Raw genomic sequence first — 21,729 nt, forward strand, 5'->3', positions numbered from 1 at the left:
CGTTTTCTTGTCACTCATTAAGTAGTTTGGTCAATCACATATAAGTGATGAATGTTTCATGAAAAAGCCACAAATGCCAAAGTTTGACCGTCAAATCTATTCTATTTGATCAAGAAATGTAATCTCTCGGAATCTCTGCCGAATGTTTTTCAAGCAACTTTGTTCCCCTGCACTTGTAATTCTCACTGTTCATGCCCCAAAATTTCTCGTTACCTACAGAAAAACTGCAGGTATGACGTGGGAACTTTGTACCACCTGTTTCGGCATATTAATCAGCGTCGGAAAAGCGATTTACTCTTAGTACCGCGATGGGTAATTCGAAGTGACACGTTACAAATCCTCGACCGACTGCCTTTTTATCTTGTCTTTGGCCTATGTAGACAAGACGGTTCGTTTTCAGCAGAGCTGTGTTCACTCGCATTCATGGCCTTCCACGATTTCGAGATTTATTGTCGTCATCATCATCCTCTTTGTTTTCTTCTCCGTCGTCGTTATCATAAACCGTAGACCGTCTGTTTCTTACATTTTAGTATAAAAGTTTCACACCACATACCCAACAAAGGACAAACAACCTGGAACAAACAACATATAAACGCTTACTTCAAGCTCACTAAATATGCCTTTAGCCCTTTAGCAAATTCTTAAGATTCAATTTACATTTTTTGTTTAGATTGAAATTTTCAGTTTAATTAAGTCCTCATTAGAGTATTGATTTCAAAAGAGATGTAACGCTCCACGACGGTACTAAAACGCAGACGCTTCTAATTATTATTTTTGCGGTTTAAAGGATTAATTTGCTGCTAATTTTACTCAAGGTCGTGAAAGTCGGTCTGTCTTCTTTTAAATCATCCATTCCACAAATCATTACTTTACGAAAGAGGACTTCTAGCGTTTCAAAGTCTTTTGTTTTCATGGCCTTTTATATTATGCAGTATTTTTGTGTTTGGTTTAGAACAGCTCTCCTAAGTTTGTGAACTGAACGATCTCGAAGTATCTTGTCAATTATTATTCCCGGCTGCATGGGTGCAAAACGTTTTGGGGGAGGGGTGAGGTAAATATTGTTGCATCATCGAGTTAGAACTGCCAGAGTGGACCCTGAAATATGACAAGTGTTGAATGAATAGGGGGCTGCAGCCCTCCCTGCCCCTTTGTCTCTTACGCCTTAACCGGCTAGAAAAAGAGGAGTGAATTTGTATGCTCGTCACAGATGATGTTCTTCCTATTTCAGATAGGCATAAGAGGTTGAAAAACGATGGAAAGTCATTGCGTGTGCGCAAGAGCTGTTTGGATTTAGCAAACTCCATTAATGCACTGTTGATAAAGCCTGCCTTTGTTGTGGAGGACTGCCTTGGCTTTCAGTAAATGCCTTCAGTAAACAGGGCGGCAAGAAAATCACAATACGAAACTCAGTTTCTTCAATTCTGTTTGTAAAAAATCTTATTTTCTCATTTGACACCAGAGGTATCAGGCGGGGGCGTTCCAGACGTGCGTTTATGTTTTAATGGATCTTGCTTATTTTTCTTTGCAAGAAAATGTATGTTAATGAAGTCCCCCTATGTTCAGTTACTTGCAGAGTGCAAGTTGCAATGAAGATTGCATATAAAAGCAGCAGTCTTGAGCAAATTTCGCATTATGTCAGCTGCAGATTTGAAGAAGGAGAAGCAACGTTCTTATTACCACGTGCTAGTCTGCCCCCGTATTGCACGCCTCCTTCGCGCATGTGACTTTCTGGCGAACCACAAGTTTCTTGCGTAGTTAAACACTCTCTTCAAAATAAACAGTAATTATTTTCATCTTACAAAAAGCATTTTGTCGAGATTAGCAGATGTTTTGAAAACAAACCACTTTAGAATATTTTTGTTCAGGCTGCTAATCGTTGGCAAAAAGGGATCTTAAGTGATTGCACCACTGAGGGCTTGACGTTTAGGCAATGTTAACGTTTTTCGTTTAGTTTTGAAGAAAGCAAGGTAAACCAGAACTGGACCAGGCAAGTCACAGTATTCCACTCAGCAGACAGAAATTTCAGCCTGCTTTTCGTATGTAACTTGGATCTCCTTTTTTGAACGGTCCATGGTCACGTGTTTCTGCAGAGTGATGACCAAAGGCTACACGGTTTATGACGGTCTATGGCACCATCGTGTCTCAATATTTGCGAATATTGGCAAAATTGCCGGCACAACACGCCTTTTATCTTATGAAAGGCTAAGAATCTAACGTGAATTGAATAATCATAATGGTGCTTTTGTTATTCGTGCTACACCTTTTTTGCAAGGGCGGATGACAGCTTACTAAGCTTGCTCTCTTGCGCAAAGTTGCATCCACGCTTGTCTCATCTCCTTTTGCATAACTTTACAGCCTACGACATATCTTCTCCGCTACATCATCCTTATGCCTCCAGTACCGTTGAAAGGATAGATTTACTGGCGGCACCATCGTTTTAGAACAATCGTAACATAGGGGATTCTCCATTAAAAATAAGGATAGAATATAAGATACTTGTGCCCTCTCCCTCCCAGAGCATTAGCAACTTTGGCACTAGTGCCTCAGTGTTTTCCTGCATATAAAAAGGGGCTGGTTGTCCCTGCCTGCCAAGGAACTAGGAGCATATTACAGAGTGAGGGGGCTATAACGTTTCTTTTTTCGGGGGGGGGGAGGGGGCTAAACATGCCTAAAACCAAAACATGGACATTATTTGTATGGTTTTACGTACATTTTGGAAATTATGCTCCATGAGATTCTCTTTTTAATTTAATTTTTTGGTACATCTTCTTCTTAATTGTTCAGATCTAATTGCAAAGTTAGCATTTAGAAAAGGTATGAACCCCTTTTTATGCCTTCATTTAAAAAATGAATCGTTGAAAGACACCTCCAAAAAATTACTGAATAATTTTACCCATATTTTATGTTCTGTTATAAACTATGGAGTTTTAACTGTATGTTATGTCATGACTATAGGGTTTTCTCTTTATATCCAGTCCAATTCTCTTACACTTGAGTTTCACTTAAGCCACCACAAAATTGTCGTAGGAGGGACTGGTGTTGTCCATTTGGCCAACCTACTCTAAAAGAATCTGATATGTTGCCATGTTTCCTCCAGGAAATGTTATGAATCACGAGTTATCAAATGTTTTTGTTCTGGTTTGAAGCGTGTATGCTGCTAACAACTAATTTAATAATCAGTCTCTGAGTATCCTAGCAAAGTGAAAACTGCTTATCTTTTCCCTGTCCTTGCCGACCCTGAATGCAACCAAGCTAGTTATCGAACCCGAACGTAAGGCTTTTGACGTTTCATCGCTTAACAACAGGGCCCGCGCCACCGGGGTAGCTGGGGTGGTCATGGCCCCCTCCCACTTTTTTGTGAAGCAAGTAGTTTTAAAGCTGCATTCAAAGGGGAAAAAAGCCTTGGCTCCCTTCTTTTACTTGCCTTAGCCCCGTTTCAAATTGATGACGCGGGCCCTGCACAAGTACACAATATTTTTCGAAAACATTATCTTTAAGAGACACCGATGCTCTGTTTGTCAAAAAATAACAACATGGTAACAACATAACAGCATCAGATGAAAAATTAGAAAAAGAAAAGCAATGTGGCTTCGGAAAATTACCCTTATGTCAGCAAAACAGAGAAGATCTATCAGCTAATTATCTTTGCCACAAAAAGGTTTTTCTTAGAAACACCATTAGCTTTAGAAACAATTTCTAGTTCCTTCTTTCAAAAAATCAATTTTGAATAAAGAACAACATTATGAACATTCGAGCCTCAAATTTCAGCCAATTCTTAACACATTTAATTAATTTTGCATACAGTAAGTACCCGCTTATAAAAATCCCCTTTCATAAGAAACAGGCCTCGTTTTCTTCAAAAGGGGCTCCTTTTATAAGAAACAATTTTAGGCCCGAAATTGAAATGTTTCTCTTTTTCAAGTATAAACAGTTGTGTTTTATATTTTCTGTTTATACTCTAGGATGTTTATACTTGTAGAGTGTGTATTCTATTGACATGAAAAATTACACTGTAGATTGTATATCATACACTACTACCAGTAATATTGAATTCACATCCTTGGACGGTACTGTCATATAGCTTGACTTGATTTAACTTGACAGTATCTATTGATAAGAAACTTAAACCACGATGAAGAAAAGTTTCTGTTAAATTTATATTGATTTTAATCTCTGTGTTCAAATGGCCCCGGGGTAGTCATAGCCTTCTGCTTCCCGGGGTATTGTCAAAGTAGTAGTGTATAGTTGTATAGTAATTTGGCAAAGTAGCATAGTTTGTAAATCTATTTTGTAATCTTTTAGTGGATAAATAAAAAGAAAAAAAATTCTGTTGATAAGAAACGCTATAAGGCCTCAGTTTAATAAGCAGTTTCTTATATGCGGGTACTTACTGTACTTAGAGGTATTTCATGATACGCTTTCAGTTCATTCGACCCAGATTAAAAAATTCTTGAAAACATGCATTTGTGACGTCATTACTTAAGAACATTGTTTTTGTTATTTAATTATTTTAGGCAGCTACGTTCAGGTACCATGTACCATGTCTAATTTCAACACAAATTCATTGTCTCAAAGATATGGAACATTACCACCCTCCTCGATCATTGAATATTAAATACACTCATTTTTAATAAGAAACAGGTTATAAGAAACGGTAGGCTCAATTTTTCGAAAGTTAAGAAACAACCCTACCCAAATTGAAAAAGCTAAGAGACTTTTATAATTTGCAGTTTTAATTTTCCGAGTTGACGCTCCAAACAGTCTTGACATTGAGAATCACTGTATTTCTCAGTAAATTGAACAATCAAGTAGTTTCCATTTAAAAATTTGTTTGGACTTGACATTGATGAAGTTCAATGAGCTTAACTGTTTACAGATCTCAACAGAGTTAGTCATTCTAGGAAAACAAAATTTCTTGATCACTTTGTTAGTTTATCTCTCAATGTGAGTGAACTATTTACTTTACCTTGGAAGCACATTTAAAAAAATTCATTACCTAAGAAATTTAAGAGACATTTTGATAGCAAAATGGCCAGAAAATTTAAGAAACTGCCTACCAGCACCAGACCTTAGTTTCTTATAGAAAAAAATACTTGTACAGTTTATACACAAATCGAAAACTTTAGATATAGGGTTTATAAATATCTAAATTAGAGTTGGCATAGACTAGAAAGCGTTTGAGTAAAAATATGACAAAGAAATTAAAATCAGACTTTATGACTAGCGAGACCCCCTGATTCGAAAGGATGCCTTTTGAATTGTCTCGCTGTCTGTTTTGTTATGCATGGTTATTCTTAACATAAACTGTCGCATTCTGATTGTCTTTATATCGCTTACATTTTTCTGTTACAATTGCAATGAAAAGAGCATGCAATTCTTGATTCGCCTACGCTGGCCATGTCTTCTTTCTAATGTTAGAACGTTATGCGCTTAGGTGAGTGTTGTTATACAAGTTGAGATTTATTACTTATTCTAAAGATTATGTTTCATAATTTATATTGTAATGGTCGTCTTTTTTAGAGCGCTAAAATCGCTTTTTAGGGAAGATTTTGACTTTGCCTTTGTTTTGAAACTGTTCTGCTTAAGTTAGCAAAAACCCATCAAAGGATTCCATCGTGTTTTAATTTCTATGTTAGCGGATTTTTTTGTTGGTCGAGGAAAGTTTCAGTGTCGAGGAAAGTTTGCTCAAGGATTCAGATGCGAAAATAATAGAGATTTGTCCTTAAAGATTTATGTGTCTGTTATGAAAAATTTCTGTGAACTACTTCGCAATTTTGTGATGCCAGATTTGCATTTAGTTTTCTGTTTAACATAGTCATGCTTGAAGTTAGATTGTAAATTACGTTGGCTGTGTTGTGTTTGTTTTATAAAGAGTAAATCTGTGAGGAACTTGCTATGTTTTTTAAATTTTTCCATTTTACCATACCTTTAAAGTTTTACAACAAGCGTAAGAATTGATTTTGTTGAAGAGAAAGTACTAGAAATGGGAGGGGAAAGACGGAAGACGGTGTTCAAAGCAGAGTCCGAGTACAATTTCATGGCTATAAAGATTGGGAGGGAATGTGCTAAAAGCCAGGAACAAGATGATTCATTGCATGGTTTTAAGTACATTTTGGAAATTACTGGGGGCTAACCCCCTCAATCCCTTGCTCCCACAGTCCCTGGTGTAGAACAATTTCTCTTAGTTCTATCTCTAATCATGTCTGTTTGACCACGATTTGTCGTAAGAATATAAGTGTAGTGCTCAATTTTCTAACAATTTTTGCAAATAAATACAGAGTCACCTCGGACATCTACGTTTGCGCCCCCCCCCCTCCCCTGTCATTGTTCCTCAATCATTAGGAATGTCTGATAAAGTTCTCTTTACTTGATTCCATTTCCGCAACAACAAATCGCTGGTATTTTCAAAGGCGCAACTGTTGCTAAAAACAGTGAACTGAATGTAACCTGACGTCAGGTTCTTTGCAAAACTGTAAGTTTTGATTGTTTACTTTTTCAAACAGCGGTCTGTATATTTGTACTTTGAGGTTTAGAGTAAACGGGGGTGGAGATAATCGGAGAGGTGTGGCCAATCGGAGGGGTGTGGCCAATCGAACGATTTTAAAAACGGGCGGTTGTTTCGGCCTTTTCTGAAGCGACAGTATTGTTGAATGAATTGTTGAATGTGATCGCGAAGACATTTCAAGTTTCAAAACTTTCCCAGTACTCTTCCAGTCTGAACAAGAAACGAGGGATAGTTATCTGAAATCTTACACTGATAAACGGAGGAAAGGGCACTAATTTCCGAAACCAGAGTAAAGAGGAAAGGCAGACTTGCTATATTGTCACTTGCTATATAGACATATGTTACTGTTTATTCGTATTGCTTCATTTAGTTTGTTTTAGTTAGTTCCTCAGTAGCTGCTTAAATATACAAGTTGTCTTGTACTAGGCTATTGATGGAAAGATGAAAATATCAAAATAAAATGTATTGTATAGATTACAAGGAGCCTAGCTAGCAGGGGGTATAAGGAGTGCAAGGGCAGTGGCAGTTTTAAGGGGTCCAGGGGGCCATAGCCCCCAGGCCCCGCGATTATGTTTGCCAAAAGGGACCCCACACCTAAGAAGAAAGATAGAAATTATAAAGAACAAAGGCCCTGTAGATGTTTTTGGCTTCGTGCCCCGCAGTCTCCAAAAAACTGAAACCGTAGCCTGCGCTGCAGACCCTTAAAAGGCTACTAGAACCGCCACAGTGTAGGGGGTGTAAGGGGATGTGAACCACCCATTTCTTTATGAGTTAGTCTGTAAATCTTCAGTCAATCAACTGAATTGTAGTGGGTCGATAAAACACTATCAGTGGGCGAAAAACACCTAAATGTTTCTTCATCTATATGTCGTCATTTGTAAATATTACTCTTAACGACCCTCTACTTCATCCACTCCACCCCCCTCCCCTCAGTTTGGAAGGTCAAGCTACACCATTGCAGACTAGATTTCGATATTTACTCGTTTAGTCTTACCTATTGCCAACCTTTGGTATCAAAGGATTGCATGTGAAAATATCAAGACAATATCTAAGTTCTAAGGACAAGCCAACATAGAGAGGCGTTCTTTGAAAAATTCAATCGAATTTTCTGATCTAATGGTTTGGCGGAACTTGTAAAACGCTGAAACGCTGATCAACCTGCTTGGATTCGATTTTCACATAATCTGTGGTATCATAAAAGCTAACAATAGATCAATGTTACAAAGAAGGGTACGTGCTTGCAATTTCTGTGTTGCAATTCGCGCAGAGACAGAAAACACATGATGGCAAGAACAATGGTGGGCAGAATGGGTTTTTCTTGTATTTGCTGTTTAATGAATTGTCATCATTAGACCTCTCCTTAGACACGCCTAGCTTTTTGAACAAACGAAACATTTTCACAGGCAATAAGTAAACTTATGAGTTATATTTCCATATCCGAAACTTGAACCTACGAACCATCTATTCATCAACAAATCAGTCAATATGTGGTATAGCTCCATAAAATGTTTCCTTGTTTGGACTGTGTTCAGTTTCCATTAGTCGATCGAAACTAAGCCAAAAATAACTTTTGCTACTTCGAAACTGGGGTTTGCCAAACTGCCAATTTCCGGACCTCTTTTCATGTCTAAACTCCTGGAAAACGCCTAATGTTTCCTTTTAATTTATTTCTAAATAGATTTTGTAAAAATATACTTTATACTAATTTCAAACAACAATGAAAAAAGGGAACACTAGTCCGTTAGATACAAGCTGTGCTTCTGTTACCCTTTTGCTTACCCACCATTCCTTGGGTGTTCTTTTGTAGGAAGCAGAAAAGAGAACGCTGTCTCACAATGTCATGATCACTGCAATGTAATGTAATGCTCACTGGTACCAGATGATATATTGTAACGCCTTTGAATGCATTTTGCTCGTTCCAAAAAAACTTCAAACTGCTAAGAAGGATAGCATGGAAACATTTTCAGGGTTCAGAGAAGGATAGCATAGAGACATTCAAAGCATTTGCTCTTAAAGGAAGCATTTTGAAGCCTTTTGATCGTAAATAGCACAATGCTGGTTATCCAAAATTTTGATATGATCTTTCACGTCATTCCGCGACAAACGGTGTTACAATCAAATCATGAGGTCAATGCAAAATGACGGAGCTTATAAATGCTACAAATACTTACAGTTAGCTGCCGGGTTTATATATATATAATCTTTAATTTTATAGCTTCTTATTCTGCTCAACATGTCATATGAATATTTCGTTTTTGGTACATCGGTCCAAAGGGGGGAATAGGGGGTCCGGACCCCCCACTTTTCTAAAATGTGATCCTCGAGATTTGTCCAAAAACGATGTAAAACTCATTGGGTGTAGAATACTGTATGCTTGTGTCAATAACAATTGTAAAATACTTTACTATTTACTGTAGCTAACATGAATCAAATAATGGGGGGAATTTTGCAAAAAGGGCGTTTCCCCGCATGTGCGAGTGTTTGAAGGGCGTGGTCCAAAATATTTCTGGGGCTGCGCCCCACTGGGTGCGCCGCTGGATGGCCTTTAATCGAGGAAGGGGACTAATGATAATGTGACAATTTTTGGATACTGCCCCCATTTAAACTCTCAAGTCTATGGTTTTGTTTATAAAAGATACTTTGTCACAATCTCCATGTAACTTTCTTGCATCTATCCGAGTTCAGGCGAATCTCCAGTCTGTACGGATCATGATCAACTATGATTTTCTGCGGTTTACTGATACTCTCCCCCCGAATCAGGATTATTATCATTCAAACATGCCTGTGAGTTATAAGGACCGCCTGACAAGTAGACGTTGGTCGGAGTTACCGGGACATCGGCTCAAAATATCTTTGGTCAAATTCTAGATATTTTAAATCTAGTGTCAAGGACCTTTGCATTTCCCAGAGCAGATCATATTATACTGGCAGAATCTTTTTAATCGGCTGAGTTTTGACCTCAAGCTTTATTTTGTTAGGAAACTCCTGTAATCATTTCCTTAGAAGACAAACTGCTGCCATGGTTCTCAAGACCAGGAATTCAGCTCTGCTGTATTTTGCAAAAGGTAACAATTCCTTTTATGTTTTATATATAACATCGTTTTTAGCTATGCTTTCTTCGTTATTTTAGGGGTTTTGAGGTTTCACTTCCGGTTCTGCCACAGATAATAGCGGCAATCGGACTGTAAGGCATCGTATCGACTCTGGGGATACCCCAAAAGAATAAACATTCTTTTACATTCACGTCGATAATAGCAAGGAATAGTTATAGAAGTATGCCTAGAGGATGCAAACAAGCAAAATGCGAAAACTATTTGCCCATGTCGACTGTTTTTTGTTCTTTAGACTCGACACAGCTGGTTGTCTTTGAGAACAAATTTGACCCAGCAAAGCAACATAACTATACGCTTTACAGAAATTCTTCGTAACTTACGAATAGAAAACAGTGAACCAACTTTTGCAATGCATCCTTACGTGCATCGAATTTGTGAACCTTGCCCCTCGTGCTCGCCCCCAACTTTTAAACCTCTTCTACCCATCTCGTACCCCTTTCTTTCTGAACTACGTTTGCCTGTGAGACGGGGGTTATTCTGGTTTCGAAATTCTTTCGGCTTTTGGAAAAGTTTATATTCACCAGATCTTAGTAACCAAAGCCATATGCACCAGAAAACAGTTTTCATGCACACCTTTACGTCTGTAAAACATTACATAGTTTCTATGCACTCATGAGACAAGGGGTTCATAATAGAAAGTGGGCATATTTCAAATTGTTCTTCAAAAGGGGTAGGAAGCTTTTGGAGAGGGGGATTTTTAGAAAGGGGTGAAATATAGTTTTAACGGTAACGTTGTGTCAAGTTGTGACCATGTATTTAGACAATTTCTAGATTGGTTTTTAGATTTTAAAAACAAAACCAGATGTCAGTTCTTTCAATAGCCAAATCTTTGTCAACCTTGAGCAGATTTAACCGAATTTGTCAAAATTCAATAATTCGTATATATTTTTTATAATATAATACCTCTCAGCTCTGTTTTATTCTTGTAGGAAATCTTGTCTCTTTGATTTATTTAAGAACAAAACCTTCTAATTTTTCCAAAATATTACGAACATTTAAGATTCAAATTGGGGAAGGGACTTGGGAAATCGATTGTTCATTCAAAATTTTCTTATCGAGAGAATTAAATTTGCAGAAAGTTTCATTAGAATATATATTTAGTCTAACTTCACAAAGCAACATCCTTCTAATTAAGAGCGTGAATGCTGTCAGTAGGCCTTTTTGGGGGTTTTTTTGACTCAGAAAAGTCTGTGTGCAAAAACTTTCCTTTTTATTTGCAGAAACACTTCTTAAGTTTCAACCCAACTCTTGTGATGATTTTGAAAATAGAATAAATAGCTATTCATGCTGCAGTTTAACAGAAATCATAAATTTATGCCTGTTCATAAAATCTGTCTGATGCAAAAAAGAGCTGCATTTAAATAGCCTCAGTTTAGGCTTGGTCTGGACAGGGAAGAATACTGTTACTAGGGCAACTAAATGTGTTGAGTTGCTTTCGACTGCTGTATGTTCGCTATTGTGAGTTTGTTTTCTATTGTCATGGAATTCACCATAATCTACTCAAGGAGATCTCGGCACTAACATCCGGTGCTTTGATGTTTAATCTTTATAAGAATATCTTTGTTAAAAAGACTAGACAAGGATATAAGCTCATAATATTGTTTTCGGAAAAAATGAATTCGTGAAGCTGTGTAAGGAGGTTTAACATTAGCAGTCAATGTTTCCAACAAGCGTTAGTTTTTTGGGGCTTTTCCTTTCACTGAAGTTCCAAGAAAGAAAACTCTACCAGCAATTTCGTTTTGGTTTGTTGAAATAGTGCAGAATTCGCAAAGTTAAATTGCGTCAAGTGTTTTAAATTATGAAGCGTTTGTTTAATTTTTCTGCTTCGATTTACCTTAAAAATGTGCCTTAGAAATATGGGGGGTTAGGGGACTGCCTGGCCTAATGATTGCGTATGAACTTTGTCGTACCTTCGGAGTGAGGTTTACATGGAATGCACTCTGGAAGCATTCTGAAAATGACATTTAAAATGTAACAAATATTCTTTGAAAAAAACCTTTTCCTCCATTTTGTTTCAGTGACCATTCTATTATGGACGACAATAACATCCAGCACATCGACCACCATACGCATCTGTGAACACGCAGGCAAACGGACTGTCGGCTGCCCCGCCGGTGTCGGCCATTTTATGAACATAACCCATGCGATGTATGGTCGGACCACGCAAAACGCCTGCTCTGCTGTGTCATCACAAACGAATTGTAGGTCACCTTTAGCTATGCCAAAAGTTTCAAGGGAATGCCATGGGGTTCACTCTTGCGTGGTCGAAGCTGCCAATTCAATATTTGGAGACCCGTGTACTGGTGTTCTAAAATACCTAGATATTTTTTATTCATGTTTATACGGTATGTTTTGATTATAATATTTATATATTCTGTAAAATATTGTATTAGCTACAGGGGGCGTCAGGGTATGGGGATGTGACACCTCTATGACAAATTTCTGTTCAAAAATGGAAGGGACTGCGAATAGAAGCTGGCACAATAACTTGTCGGCATATGGGACGTGGGCAACCTTTTCGAGTACAATAGGTGAAAATCTAGTCACTAATTCAAGTGAAGTTTCAGCTAAGTTCTTGTTGTACTCTTAGAAACATTGAGTAAAATTTTCCTAGTTATAATACTTTTATTTACTCCTGAGCAATTGAAAATCTTTACAACCAACAGGTCCAAGAGAAAAACCATATTTACGAGTTGAAATTTAGCTGCCGTATCAGAAGTGCTCTCTAGTGAGCATAACAGTTTTTAGGGGGAGTGTGCTCTTTTGGGGTCAATAGGTTTACTAGGGGTGCACATAAACTAACGAAACATCGAGGTCATATTTTGCCTTCTCTAAAGGAAATGCCAATTTGTGTCTTTTGGCGAACTACATTTGATATTCCTCAAAAATTCTTCTGAATCAAGAAAATTATTATTGTCTTATACAGAACAATTTTACAGAACTGTTTAACCAATTTACTCTAGGCAACCAGGTAATTTGCGAATTATTAAAATTAGGAATTATTTTATATGATTGTTATTTTCCCCTTGATCAAACTACCGACTCAAGAATGATTTTAATTTTTCTATCAATAGACAAGCTGTTTTCATTCTTCCTATCTTTGTAGGTGACGATTTTAACTCAATAGCCAATCAGCCAGATGGTTACGTCTACTCCAATCAACTTCCAAGCGAGGCTGTTTTGGAACTCACTCCAAATACTACCGATTTTGTTACTCCTCCGCTGATTTATACCATTTACAAAATTATTGAGTCCAACTACGAGCCGTTAATTGACGAAAGTAGGTACCAAAAGGCAGTGGATTTCTTGAGTAAGCAACTCAAAGTGCCACAATCCAGGGTCCAGGCCTACACATGCATGCCAAGCGTCAACGATTTTGGAAGCCAGTTTTGTGTTTATAAACAATTTGGATACATTTTCACGTCAGCTACCTTTATTCCGGCAATGTATGTCGGTAGGTCATACGAGCTTGGAATGGTCGTAAGAGACTATTCTGCCAAGCCTGTTGTACGAAAGACGACCATTAGAATTAACGTTGTACCAAAGTGCTTTCCTTTTCCAAACCTTTATAGCGACATGCAAGCCAGGTGCCCCAGCTCAGCATCAAAGTTCACTTTCCCTTCTGGTTTAGCCTGGTCGATCTCCCTTTTTGGGGATAGATTTCCAATTGATGTTACGTCATCTTCAGCCCTTGTGATTTCAAGAATTTCCATAGACACAAGTTTATTGGTTGGCTTTCAAAATAGTCAATCTTATTGGAAGTATGAAATCAAATTTCATTTGCCTGGTAGTTCTCATGTACGCGAGTTTATGTACGTTCCGTCAGTGCTTGATTATACTAATGAGAGTATTGTGCAAGTACGTGGAACAAAGTTGAACATTACAATATCTCCTCCTATTTATATAAATCCAAATACAAAATTTGTCAATGTATCGATGAAGCTAACAAGTGGCAATGTGAAAATAACATTCAATTCAGAGAATACATTTTCGTTATTTGGATCTCCCAAGATGACCATTTGCCCGGATTCCTTCTGCATGAACTCGTACAGAAAGTGGTTGGCCGCTGTAAACAAAGTGAGGTACACAATCAATCGAGATTGCATTCAAGATGAGGGTTTACAAGAAGCTTACCTCAAGCAGTGCAATTGTATGTATTAAATATAACTGATTTTTGCATATCTAAGTTTCGTTGCTCGATTTTTAATGGCCTCAGTGGTGACATTTATGTCATCCTATAGGAAACGTCTTTCAATAATTCGGTTGTCATTTAAACCTAACTTTTTATTTGCTCTTCAGATATAATCAGAAGTATATCTCTCCGTCCAACTGAAAACTCTCTCAAATTCAATGCTTAAAAATCACTCAGCGCTGAATCTTTCACTACCTTCACAGACTAACATATTGATCAGTCAATGATTCTGGCAAATCACCTACTCGAATCAGCCACTAAACCATCTCCAATTGCAGCTGGTTAATGCAATCTCAATCACTCAATTAATCAATCCTAATCAATCAAAATGTTACCTAATCAATCAGCAAACGTATATGAGCTAACCTATTTAACAAAATACAGTCAGCCACTTCGATCATTCCAATCAGCCAATCAAACCATCACCCTGCTGCATATTTTAGACACAATAACGTCAATTAGCTGATTCTCTTTGGTAAACATTTCTTAGCAAACTTTGCCCAGTTAATCCATTTGCTTGCTTAAATGCAGTTCATGAATCACTCAAAATCGTTCATTCGATGCACACAATCACAGTTATTTCAAAAAAACCACTAACCTCGAACAAAATAACCACTCAGCTCATTTAGATATTCATATAGATCCACCCACTCTAACATGTCACATTTCACTGATATTTTAATTAAAAATCCATTATTAACATGTTACCTATAAACAGAGTCAGGAAAATATCACGGCCCCACAGCCACTGGCCAGTGGGAGGTTATAGAAACAGAAAGAAATTGAAGAAAGTGGACAAAAATTGGAAACTTGAGTATTGTCTTCTATATTCCAAAATATGGTCAGACAAAAAATAAGAGAATCAAGTATCAGTTATAGATATGTGTGCAAAGTTGCTTTGCACTGTAAAATTTGGGCTTAAACTTTTTATAATTTATATATTTAAATTACGGCAAGCTTCTGTTATTAATTGATATAAGCACGTTGCTTTACATTTTTATTAAAAACATCTATAATTGAAAAATAGCTACAATTTTTTGACAGTTTTTGGGAAAACAAAGTTGCAAGGAGAAGAAATCAAGACTAGTTGAATACCTCAAATTTCCTGATTCTATGCCCGAACCCATTTGGCCATTTGGCCCATTTAAACCCATGAAAAAATGAGGAAGGTTCTATAGTAAGATTTTGTTGGATGGAGGAAGGTGACAGCTTATCTGGACTCTGTCTATTGAATTTTGGCTATTAATTAATGAATATCTAAATGAGCTGAGTGGTTATTTTGTTCGAGGTTAGTGATTTCTTGAAATAACTGTGATTGTGTGCATCGAATGAACTGCATTTGAGCAAGCAAATTGATTAACTGGGCAAAGTTTGCTAAGAAATGTTTACCAAAGAGAATAAGCTAATTGACGTTATTGTGTCTAAAATATGCAGCAGGGTGATGGTTTGATTGGCTGATTGGAATGATCGAAGTGGCTGACTGTAGTTTGTTAAATAGGTTAGCTCATATACGTTTGCTGATTGATTAGGTAACATTTTGATTGATTAGGATTGATTGATTGAGTGATTGAGATTGCATTAACCAGCTGCAGTTGGAGATGGTTTGGTGGCTGATAACTAATAATTATTTACTGTTAACTATTAATTATTAACTATTAACATGCTAACTCAATTCATACTAAAATATTTTCTTCCTTAGCTGATCCTTGCTATCGGTCATTTGATGTGCCGTTGTCAACGTCAGCTGGGGAGATCATTTACCATTTTCGCAATCAAGGATTGTTTACCCGTTTTGTACCTTCACTTTACCGTGTCATACTCTACGAGTATGCCAACATGTCTTTCTCTGGATACTCTAGCAAATATTTCTGCTCTCCAAAACCATTCCAAGATTCGCGTCGTTTCATTTGCCTCAATCGATACGCGGGACGTCTGCGTGTCAGAATTCAGAGTCCGTTCGATTTTCCACTGCTACGTGCAGGAACGGTATTTACAATTGAAGTTCAGGCCGAGGGAACCGTCAATGCCTCGTCAGTTTTTGATCGGTGCACATTTGACATTCGATTGACAGCAGTAACGCCACCGATCCGTACAACAACAGTTACAACTAACCCGTCTTCCATAATAGCAAGCACTAACGCTCTAAGCAAAGTCACAGTACTAACGTGGAAGCCTACCATAACTTCGTCAATTCACGTAGCCCCAGCAACATCTTCATCGATAGCAACAACAACAACGATAACCCACAGACCACCGTTGCTTAATGGTAAGGCATGTTATTGCGAACATTTGCTGGATTAATATTACAAGCCTTAGGCAAGCGTAGCCTTCCTTACTGTCAAGTTTAGCATGGTACCATAGTTGGGTTCTCCGTTCTGTCCCTTGAATGAACTTAAGTTCTGTCACAGACTTGTTTGTAATAGGAATAGAGGTGCATTTTGGAAGGCCAAAGCAAGAAGGCACATCGGACAGACTCAAGTTGGGACAGACCCAAGTTGGGACAGACCCAAGTTTGGGTTTGGAGCCCACTGTTTGAGTTTGCACAGATATTGAGAGCAAGAAATAGTTTTCATAAATGAAATGTTATATTAAGATGAATAAAGCATAATCTTTCGAGACAGGTTTCTAGATCTGAAATAACGAACTGAAAATGGCGCAGTTTGTTTTAAAGTGGAGTAAAAATAAATCCGCTTCATACCGTAGACCATTAGCTACAAAGAGCTCCATCCTCTTTCCGTGTTAAAGAAAAAAATGTTCTATTTTATGATAACGTAGATATTTTAAGTTGTATTCTTTAATCAGTCCACTAGTCAAATATTTACGTTTCCTAGTAAAAAATTATAAACGTGGATTTAGCCAGCATAGAAATAATTTCTTTTATCCTGATGACTTCAATGAAACAGGACGAGTCCTGCTATTTCTCTAAAAGTTTAGGTAAAAAATGAAAGCACCGTGGTAACATAGGTATAAAAATTCAATTAATTCCAGAACATGTTTTACGAATTTTAATCGCTAGCCTGTGGAGATTAATGGATTCAAATTTCCTAATTAGTTAATAACAATAATAAAACTACATGGAGCATAATTATCCCCGCTGCTTATATAAGTCGTTTAGTTGAACACCACTGCAAGCTCAATTCTCTTGAATTGGGTCTTGCCCTTTTGGTGAGTTCTTTATCGGACCACGAAAACACATGGATGATTTTCGGGGGAGGGGGGGGGGTGCATGATATGCATTAAAATTTGAATAAACAGTCTCAAATCCTGCTTTTAGATTGGTAGGGGTAAAGTATGGAAGGGAATTCTATGATGATGCAATTTCATGTATTTTGTTGATGTTTTTACTCAATATTTTAACGAAAATGTAATTTTTACAGTAAAACCCTTGTATAGATTAGAATTAGTCTCGGGTCAGGATTTTTTGCCAGTAGTCTTTGAAGAACCCTCTCATTTTAGTGGTTAGCATCGCAGACTGATTAAAATCTCGTGGAATTCTTTACCATGTTTCGTCCTCATGCCATACGTCGTAAAGTTATATATTATTTTCCCTATCAAAATTATCGCACCACCTAGAAGTAGGAAAAATGGTGCGTTAATGATCGAAAGCTATGCAAATTAATTGTGTTTTTAAGTGCCGAATTGCAAATGTCAACGACCAAAGTGCCGCCATTTTGAGCAAGGTGGTGCAATACTTTTAGTACCCTAGTGTATATTGAGGTGCTCGATGTGTGGGTGTCTAATCGATCTTCACTGTTCTGGTGTCGTTAAACAAACATCTAACATCAATTTGATATCGAAGATTTTCATTGTACACTTTTACCATGGTCTTCTGTTTGTTTCTAGATTCACTTGAAGTGACTATCCCAAAAAATATACGAACTGGGCAGCCTTTTGTTCTGACATGCAAAAGATCTCTTCAGATTGCAGCCGAGATAAAGTGGTACAAAGACGGTGTATTGTTGCCCCAGACAGGCAGCACCCTTATGATAGCTGCAGCCACTACACCTGATCAAGGATACTATCAATGTTCATCGCGATATAGCGGGATTGTCAGTTTCTCTCCAAAAGAACTTTTTGTTTTGCAAGGTAAGATTTTTCAGTGACTTTCATTTTTCGATGACACATCAAGCCTTCTTCTTCTCTTGTGAGGAAACGTTCTTTTAAATTTAAATACCAACTTGTTGTGGAAATTCTTAAATGTCTTAAAGGATGTTTTTAGTGGATTTTTTCTAAAGGTCCTTTCAAGCGTCTATGATGCTGGGTCTGGGGCATAATTTTTAGTATACAGGGTGGCAACTACAAAATATTGCGTTAGAAAGCTGATGTTATGGCTGGAGTTAAATTACTAAAGAAATGTAGCTTTGGTCAAGAAACGCGATGAAGATACCTCCAATATATTCATCTTAAGGCGAGCATCTTAAGGCTGGGACATGCCTAGTTGGTCCGTAAAATCATCTAGCGACAGGTAAAGAACGGTCTTGTCTCGACAGGTAAAGAACGGAACGGAATGTTATTTTCGGAAAATTATGCTTTTCATGACTCTCTTACAAACTTCTTCCCCTCCTCCCCCACTGTATATACTTCTTAGTTGTATTCATGAAATGAAAGGACAGTGATGTTTTTTATCAATATACATATGTTTTCTCCTTTCAGATGTATTCACATCATCTGTTTATTTGGAAATCGTGAATAGAGTATTCACAGCCGATTTGACTGATACTTCCAGTGCAGGATACGGGTCGCTCAGTAAGGAAATAACAGAAATCGTGAGTTGTTTGTATCTCAAGAAGTTCCAAATATCTATGTTTCGATTTTCTTTGAAACTGAGTTATTTCTAGAATTTTTTCTGTTATTCAAGAACAACTAGCGTTTTTTCTGTTATTCAAGTAAGCAGGCCGTGACGGTCCGTTACTGTATAATGGTCACAATACAGCTCTACAGACTTGATGTCTCCTAAGACTTTTACGTGAATGCAGTCGTTTGATACAACAATATTTAGATACAACTAACAACTACACTTACGTGACAAAAGTATTAGGACGATGAAAGTTAAGATGGCGTTTCCATAGATAGCATTCCAACACTGTTGTTAAATGTCTGGCTTTTTTGGCGGGATTATTGAAATGGCGTCAGCAAAAATACAAATTCTAGCAACACAAATGTCTTTTCTACCTTTTTTCCTAGATATATTTCATAAAAAATCATAGGGAATTTGAAAATATCGGTGTTTCTATTACAATGAACAAACAAAAAAGAGAGTATTCCGAAAGTGAACGAAAGGCAGTTAAATTTTTGCGTGAAGCCGGTCATTCGTTTGCTGAAATCTCAAAACAAGTAGGTTGCAGTAAGTCGACAGAATATTACATTCATAGAAAATACAATAACACTGGTTCGACCAAAGCACAATCAAGGACAGGCCGTCTAAGGAGAATTTCTGATAGGGGGGAAAGAATTATATGCAAAGAGTCGAGGAAGCAAAGATACGCAAGTTTGGATCAGCTTAAGGCTAACTTAGGTAAATCTTTTGCGAAAGAAAGTATTTCCAAACGTCTTGTTGCTAGAATACTTAGAAGATATGGGTTCAAACGCTGCATAAGAAAAAGAAAACCGTATGTGTCACCAAATAACAGTCTCTGTTATATAAGCTCCATTGGTGCAAGGCGATGCTGGATTGGCCCCTCCATTACTGGGACGATGTAATTTTTCAGGTGAATGTATATTTGGCTTTAAAAAACGACTCAGGTGTATTAAGGGTTTGGCGAACAACAAAAGAGGCCAATAATTCCATGTTTATGGACCCACATTTACCAACTCTGTTTCAATCATGGTGTGGAGTTGTATTGGGCCTAATTAAGTGCGTGGATGGCTCAGTTGTTAGAGGCGCTGGCATGACCAAACTTTCACCCAGAGTGGGGAGAGTCACCAGCTCTCTATAATTCCAGGCGTAGGAATCATGAGGTGTGGTCACATCAAGAGGAAGGACCAGGGCACTGCTAGATAAGCTTAGCTTTTCAGTGTCCTAAAAACTACCTTCGGATGCTAGGTAGCAACAAATACAAAAAAAGGCCTAATGGCGTCGGCAAGCTGGCTTTGTGCCAGAGGTCCCTCGACGCTGAATATTACATCCAAGTATTGGAAGAAAACCTTCAAACTAATGCAGAAAAAATTTATGGTTATTCCAAAAGACCATTTATCTTTCAGCAGGACAATGCACCTTGCCACTCTGCCATTGCAACAAAAAAGTATTTCCATGGTAACGGTATCATGGTCTTGCCATGGCCTTCGCAAAATCCAGATCTTAATGTCATTGGAAACATCTGGTTATTTATGAAAAATTCCATGAATCACAATCCTCCGACCATAAAAATGAGTTCGTGGAAAGAGTTTTTGAATGTTGGTCACCTATTCCAAGAAGTTACGTTGCAAAGTTGTACCAATTCATCCCACGAAGAATCCCAACAAATCCCAACAACATTACCCAACAAAATATTGAAAAAAACATGTTCTAGTAGACAGAAATAGTTGATATTGTTTTGATTTAATTAATGTATGTTTGTTTTTTCTATTGGATCAAATTACAATCGAAAATGTCAGCCGTCAATCTTGTTATGGTTCACTGATTTTCTTTGTTGTTTGTCGGTGTCCAACTCTTCGTTAGTAGGCCATCGTCCTAATACTTTTGTCACGTAAGTGTATATAAATAGTATATCAACTTATACATATTTAAGACTAAGTGTGTTATACAAACTAGTGTGCTGTTAAAAATTGCAGCAAAACAACAATATAGCATTTTGATAACGAAGATGCTAGATTTTAAACCACATAATTTGCCACAAAGGAGCAATAAATATTCATTTCCCATTACTGTATGTTTTCTAAGATATTCCTATATTCCTATTTGGTATTCCTATATTCCTATATCTGGTATTCCACATTTTGGCGTTTGCTACTTTATTGTTTGAACTCAAATATTGCCTATTGAACTTACTAAATATTTGTAGACTAACCAGTGCATTGCTGTATGTATAGTTTGGTTTGACGTTGGGCTCATTTACCATTAATTGTAATTTGATCAAAGATACAATGGAACAGTTTTAACCTTCTATTATGAGATTAGAATGTCCAAAAACGATTTTTGATAGCTATGGGGTTTAAAGATGTTGATTTAGAAGCGATTTTAGAATTTTATCTCATTTTTGGATTGGCCAATAGTTAATTGACAGATGGCCTAAGCCACTTAAGTATCTGTCGATTGCCTTTAAGAGTTAACTGATATTTTTCCATTTTCTCTTTATAGGTTAAAAGAATCATCGTTGATGTCCCATCTAGTAGTGGCCATAACGTTAATGTGGAGGCATTCAGGTAAACTTGATATATCTGAGCGATATTTCTTGCAATCAAATACTGGTGCAGAGAAATTGATAACAATCAGTTTGTGTCTTGTATTCTGTTATTGTAACATAATGATTGTGACGACAATGTTTACTTTTTTTATATCACTTTTTCTTCTTACTTGGGTTGTAATCTTAATTTTTCAATATCCATAGTGTTCGTTTGTAGCAGTGAAAAAACCTTGTTAGAGTTAGGATTTAAAGTTAAAATTAAAAGGTATTCTGAAACGACGATAATTTATCTATAGTTGGTAGAGAGAGAAATACATATTTTATTATGTTTCTTGCAGAAAAGGATCTATTGTGGCTCAAGTGAGTGTTGCTTCAGCTGTTGCTAGCGGTACAACAATGACGTCATATTACAATGAAATGACAAGCAAGCTTTTAGCAGCTGCAACGTCGAATGGATTTGGTGATTTTCAGGTTCCTGCTGCAGGGATCCTTATTGCAAATAAAGGTAGGGGTTTGATCTTGCAATGCTGCATTCAGCACATTTTGATAAGGCGAAGGCAGATCTTTGCAATAATT

The 21,729-nt window shown here is 37.2% G+C and overlaps 1 protein-coding gene across 2 annotated transcripts in view; it reads left to right on the top strand.

The window, feature by feature from the left end:
* Positions 1-115: 115 nt before the first annotated feature.
* The window catches only part of LOC135683901 (uncharacterized), a 31,224-nt gene continuing 9,610 nt past the window's right edge, over positions 116-21,729 (top strand). The window contains exons 1-9 of one of the 2 annotated variants that reach the window (XM_065199282.2): positions 116-5,434; positions 9,484-9,570; positions 11,637-11,963; positions 12,725-13,768; positions 15,510-16,076; positions 17,654-17,896; positions 18,464-18,576; positions 21,108-21,172; positions 21,492-21,658. In XM_065199282.2, the coding sequence (XP_065055354.2) occupies positions 5,425-5,434; positions 9,484-9,570; positions 11,637-11,963; positions 12,725-13,768; positions 15,510-16,076; positions 17,654-17,896; positions 18,464-18,576; positions 21,108-21,172; positions 21,492-21,658 (2,623 nt within the window). In that variant the 5' untranslated portion in view covers positions 116-5,424. The remainder of the gene's footprint in view (positions 5,435-9,483; positions 9,571-11,636; positions 11,964-12,724; positions 13,769-15,509; positions 16,077-17,653; positions 17,897-18,463; positions 18,577-21,107; positions 21,173-21,491; positions 21,659-21,729) is intronic. The other variant, XM_065199283.2, reaches the window with a different exon arrangement.

This window comes from Rhopilema esculentum, chromosome 7 (assembly GCF_057945365.1).
Source record: "Rhopilema esculentum isolate cy_ngs chromosome 7, ASM5794536v1, whole genome shotgun sequence".
In the NCBI taxonomy this organism is placed as follows: Eukaryota; Metazoa; Cnidaria; class Scyphozoa; order Rhizostomeae; family Rhizostomatidae; genus Rhopilema; species Rhopilema esculentum.